This window comes from Condylostylus longicornis, unplaced genomic scaffold (assembly GCF_029603195.1).
Source record: "Condylostylus longicornis isolate FDR11 unplaced genomic scaffold, ASM2960319v2 ptg000004l, whole genome shotgun sequence".
Classification (NCBI taxonomy): domain Eukaryota; kingdom Metazoa; phylum Arthropoda; class Insecta; order Diptera; family Dolichopodidae; genus Condylostylus; species Condylostylus longicornis.
The window spans coordinates 11,091,193-11,097,380 of NW_026577973.1; the positions used below are offsets into that span (position 1 = coordinate 11,091,193).

General features: G+C 23.4%; 1 protein-coding gene across 1 annotated transcript; it reads left to right on the plus strand.

Moving 5' to 3' along the window:
- Positions 1–1,043: 1,043 nt before the first annotated feature.
- On the plus strand, positions 1,044–5,785 carry LOC129613201 (uncharacterized). Its single transcript, XM_055527174.1, has 4 exons — positions 1,044–1,047; positions 4,632–5,036; positions 5,100–5,281; positions 5,363–5,785. Exons 1-4 carry the CDS (start codon positions 1,044–1,046, stop codon positions 5,783–5,785), a joined length of 1,014 nt encoding a protein of 337 aa, XP_055383149.1.
- The last annotated feature ends 403 nt before the right edge of the window (positions 5,786–6,188 follow it).

The window sequence follows — 6,188 nt, forward strand, 5'->3', positions numbered from 1 at the left end:
GGACCATAAAAGATTTTTTAAAGATTAACCACTTAAAATAAATCCTAAATAACGGGCATTTCATTCTATTATTCTATTATCTCTTATTTCAGAAACTGTCAAGAATTAGCACCCACCCTATGGAATTAAAGTTTTACTCATTTTTGATTCTCTAACCAATTGTACATATTTTTGCATAGCTTTCTTAATCACCCTTTATAATTGTTATTTTGAAAGAGTAATTAACATTTAAATAAATATTTTTGTAATTTTAATTTTTTTTTTAAATTTCCTTGAAATTACATACATATGTATATATAAGAATAATATTTTACAAATAAAAGGTTATTGCCCTATTAATTTTGTAAAAATGAATTTCTTAGAAAAATATTTATGAAAAATTTTTTTATTCTAATACAAAACTTTAATATCCAAAAATTATTGTAAATAAGAATTTAAATAGCACTATTCCAATTTGATACACCATTATTTAAATAAATCCAATTCGAAGTGATATTAAAAATAACAAAGAATTCTAATTTAGATTTCTAAAAATTTCAAAATTCTCAAATGAGCATAAAAGAAAATTTTTTAATATAAAATTTTTTCCAAATTTATTTTAAAGAAAGATAGATAAACTTGGTTCTTTTCAAGAAATTTTTAAAATAATTTAAATAATTTTTAAATAATTTAATATGGGTCCAGATGTAATTTGTTTAGCTAAAACGGCGAATTCCAAACATTAAAAATTTATTTCTTATAATTGTAATCTTAAAATATATGAGGTTTTTGGAATCAATTTCTAAGAAAATCAGAAAAACATAAAAGTTAATCGCATACATTGGACTCCTAAAAGTATGTTTGATATGTAAGTTTCAACAACACAGCTAATAAATAATGAAATTGCAGGCATATTAATGTCTTTTGGAGACTTCTAGAATCTAAATTATCAAATTTAATTGACAACATTAACTTTACCTTTTCACTAAAGCAATCGTAATTCCTGCATTTAAGTATTTTTTTTGTTTTTTTCGCATATTTTATCAGCATCATTAAATTGAAAAATGGGTATTTTAGAGCTCCGAACATAAATCTCAAACGAACCTTAATAAATCATTCAATTTATTTGAGTATAATCGAATTAAATTACTGAAATTTAAAAAATCCCAAATTCAGCTAACAACCGACCTATTCTTAAAACTTTCTTTAATTTTTTAGTCATATCCCATGAAATATGATTTTCTATATAAAAAATTTATTCAGAATAATTTTAAAACCAACTTAAAAAAACTCAGCCACATTATAACTTATACGAGTATACTATCGTTTGAGACACTCATTGTCCACTATAAAAACAATTTTAATTAAAAAATTTTTAGAATTAAACTGAGTGCCTTCAGATATAGTTGCAAAATATTAATTTGAGGAAACCTTAATTTAACCTAATATACTAAAATTTCGAATCGGTAATGTTAATAGAACAATTTGTAAGAGATTGTTAATTAATTGTAATTGTAAGAATTATTTATTTGTTATTTATTTTAATATGTATTGTTAATTTATATCTTAAATCTACATATATAATTAATTTATTTATTATAAATATTTATTTATTGAATTGTTAATTTATTATTTTTTTATATTTTAAGTATTTATTAATGTTTATTTTTTTTTGAATTTTTGAAATAAAACAAAAATCATTTTGAATCATATTAAATTTAATTAATTGTAAATTAAAACGAAAATTGGTCAAAGGTGATTTAATTACAAAAATTATATTCAAATATCTATGTATAAATGTGAAAAAAAAGGATTCAATAAATTTCGTTAAAAAACAAAAATTTGTAATTTTAATTTTTATTTTTAATTCAGAATATTATAATTGAAATTTATAGCCCACCTTGCAACTTAAATTAAATAGTATTAAATGAAATCTTTCCGAGAATTTTGCAATTATTATTGATTTTAAATTTAATGTAAAAGTACAATGTGCATTCTACTACTTTAACATCAGACAAATTACAGGTTGTTTCAAAACATATTCATTGTTCACAAGTGTTTTAATTACGAGTATAAGCAGATTAATTTGAAATTTCTAATTAATGTATAAGTAATACACCAAAAACTATTTCAAATCGGACATGAAATACAAAAATTTTTACTCCACAATTATTTGCAAGTTTATAACAAATTCATTTCATTCCAATTATAATAATTATTGATTTTAACAATATCGAATAATTAATGAACCCTAAAAAGGCGTTTTATGGCTCTAACGCTAATTTTGACAATTTTGAAGCTGTATGTATTATGATTCAAATTATAATTTTATTGTCTAAACATCAGTAATTTTATTCATAACACATTTTTACACAAAATTAAAACTACTGCTCGGGCCCCAATGAATATGTTCTAACGTTTGCTTATATTCTCAAATTATAAAGCTGCAATTTTAAAGACAACTAAACTCAAGCTTTGAATAAAAATATTTTTAAAGTCAAAAATTTTCAAGCTAATCAAGCGACTAATTTATTTAAAACTTCAAGTTCAATCAATATTTCAAAGGTATCAATCAAAATGTATACCGTTTTTTCACCGCAAAATATACATATTTTAGAATATCCTGATTCACTGCTAATTCCATTTTATGCTGTTTATCTTCTCCTAGATATATGTAATAGGCCTATTTACGACATTGAGCAAATACTGCAAAGGATTTAAATGCTAAAAATTCTTTTTAGAAAAAAAAGTTGCATTAAACCAAATTTATTTGCTCTCAGGAATCAGACTAATTACTCTTCTACAAATATTTCAAACATTTTAATGAATATGAGTATTTTAACATTTTTTAAGAACTATATTAATATTTACAGCAAAATATTATTGGCGCGCTTCTTACATTTAATCAAAATGAATATTTAATTTGAAAAATTGAGTTTTTTTAATTACCCTGTCATTATTTAAGTTTCATTTTGTTCGAAATAAATATAATAAATTTAAATACTAGCAATAAATAAATGGAGAAGAAGAGAGAACAAGAGAAATACAAGAAGCTTGGTAAAAAAATGGTTTTAAATTAAAGTGAACAATGGTTTCAATATACATCGAACAGTGTAAAGCAGCAGAATAATAGAACAATGAATTTTCATTAATTTTTTCATTAATTTTTATAATAATTAAAATTCTAATGAAAGCTTATATCTTTAAAGGTGTGTGTATTAATGTAAAATTCAGAATTGTTTACGCGGAATTCTGTGCATCTCTTTATTTTAAATAATAAAGAAATTCATAATTTTTTGAATATACATGATGTAAAAATTTTCAGAATTTACTTTATTACTAATAATACTATTGTTATATAATTTTATATAATAAAAATTAATATAATACTTTTTGAGCTGATTAAATAAAGTACGAGTATAAGCAACTTACCGAATGAAGGTAATTTTTGATTTTAAATCTGAAAAATTTAAAAAATTTTTTTTTAAATACCTGCTGATTATATTTTCTGCACGTTGTTTACTTAACAATTTGGTATTTTTATTCGAATTTCTTTTAATTGAAATCAAAATATTTTCTCCTATTAAAATTCATTTTAAATATACCTTGAATTTTTATCAAAAAACAATATTTACGCAGGGAATTGAAAACTTTTGATACTACAATATTTTAGTATTCAATCAATAATAAAATTCATGTTTTTAATACAACATAGCAGATTTGGCACTTTTCATCACAACATAAAAGCTAATTTAAAGAAATTTTTTCTTTTCATTTATGACCAACCAAAATATTGGACATTTTGTAATTTTTCTATTTAAAATTCTATATGCATTGACAACCTGCGGTAGTTTGTTTAAATTAAAATATATTTATATATATATATATATATATATATATGTACATAATATTTATAAATAGATTTAATCTCCCACCTCCTTGAACAAATGCCATTAAAACCAAAAATAATGAAAAATGAAGTAAATACTATTGATTCTTAACTTGAATTCCACCTGTTATACAAAAATTAAATTATTATACAAATGCAAATTTAAACCCGGCATTTCACCAAAAAGCAAAAAAAAACAAACTCACGTACCTTATTTAACAGACATATGTGTGCGTGTGTGTGTATGAGTGTATATTTGCATTTAAAATATTTTCTTCGGACTGATGCAATTAAACGTTTTTGAAAGTGATTTGATTCGCATTTTTCTTTGTTTTTTTTTTAATAATAATGAAATAAAAATAACAATTGATTTATTTTTAAAGAAGAGAGGTACAACGCTACATGTTAATATAAACGTTCAATTCATTAAATAAAGCAAGTTTTCATTCATTTAGGGGAAATTTTACATAAGTACATACATACTATATATACACGATACCATAAACGAAATTGTCTGAAATATGATTACAAATTTAAGTTCCATATAAAAACCTGCACCAATTGAAATTATAGTGGCATTATTAATTTAGTAGTAGCCGCCTAACATTGTTGATAAAAACTAAAATAAAATTTTTTACGATATTTTACGATTTAAAATTTAAAAAAGAATTGGTATAATTTTTTTTTTCCCAATTACATCCGTTTTCTAAAAGGATCATGAAGCCTTTTATTTTTGGTTTAATAGTAACAATCATTTTAATAGAAAATTGTTCAACAGAAAAATCTGCTATTGATTTAGCATTGGAAATTTATTCATCATGTTTGAAAGATTTTAAAGTAAATTGTATTAAACCGAAAGCTTTAAGTTGGTTAAGTAAAGCTGTACAACAAGATGAAATCAAAATAACAAATGAATTAACAATTGTTAGAACGGGCGAAGATAATGGTTTTGATTTTGATAAACAACAACAAAGATCTGGAAAACGAGATGCTAGACTTGAATTATTTGATAAAATTGATAGTTTTCTAGCAACACATTCATTAAAAATTAATGCACCTGAATTTTTAAAATCATCTGAAGCAAGATCATTTATTCCAAATTCATATTTAGAAGGAGGTTTAACACAAGGTGTTGAAATTCCATTAACCGATGGAAATGCTGTAGAAGGTATTGCAAAAATTATATTAAAATAATTTAAAATTTTTTTTTATTATGAAAATATAATTTTAGGTCGAGGTTTTGTCAAAAGAATTATGTTGCCATTCTTATTAGGTTTAAAATTTAAATCGACAGTTTTAGTTCCACTTGCCTTATCTTTAATTGCATTAAAAACATGGAAAGCTATGACATTAGGTTTATTATCATTAGTCTTATCTGGTGCTATTCTAATATTTAAGGTTGCAAAACCAAAGGTAATTTAAATTTTGTATATATTTATATATATATATATTATATAGTTAATTTTGTTTTTTAACATTTTGTTTCAAATTCAGTTCGCACATTACGAAGTTGTACACTATCCACATCATCATCACGTTGAACATCATGTTGATCATATTGTACCACACCACCATATCGATCATATTGTTCCACATCATGTAGATCATATTGTACCACATCATCATATCGATCATATTGTACCACATCATCATATCGATCATATTGTACCACATCATATTGAACATATTGTTCCACATCATATAGATCATCATATAGATCATGTGCCACATCATATTGAACATATTGTTCCACATGAGCATGTTGTACCACATCACATCGATCATCATCATATTGATCATCATCATATCGATCATCATGATCATATTGATGCACCTCATGGTTGGGCTAGATCATCAGACAATGGGCAACCGCAGGATGCTCAAGAAATTGCGTACAAAGGACAAATTCCAAATTAATTGAAAATAAAATTTAAGGAAGAGAACAGAAGAAAAACAGAAAGGAATTTCAAAATAGAGGAGGTAAAAAATGACACAGGAGACTGGCAATCACATCAATTGAGAATTTATTTATTTGCTTTTCAAATTTCCAAAGATTTTATATTTTATGTATGCAGATAATCTATGAAAATTCCAACAAACTTACTTATAGAAAAAAATTAATTTATTTAATAAAATATTTATTTATTTAATTAAAATGCGAAAAAAATTGTATTTTTTTAATTTTCGAAATAGCATGTTTGAATTTTTCCTTGTACTAAATTTAGTAGACAGAATTAAGCTCTTAGTTAGCTGTTCGTCCACTTATTGACTAAGAAACAGTTTGAAACCATATACAAATAAAAAAAGAGAATTAGAAATA

Coding starts and splice junctions, on each gene's coding strand:
- LOC129613201 (XM_055527174.1), top strand. Junction 5,037..5,099: donor CGATGGAAATGCTGTAGAAG/GTATTGCAAAAA, acceptor ATATAATTTTAG/GTCGAGGTTTTGTCAAAAGA. Junction 5,282..5,362: donor TTAAGGTTGCAAAACCAAAG/GTAATTTAAATT, acceptor TTTCAAATTCAG/TTCGCACATTACGAAGTTGT.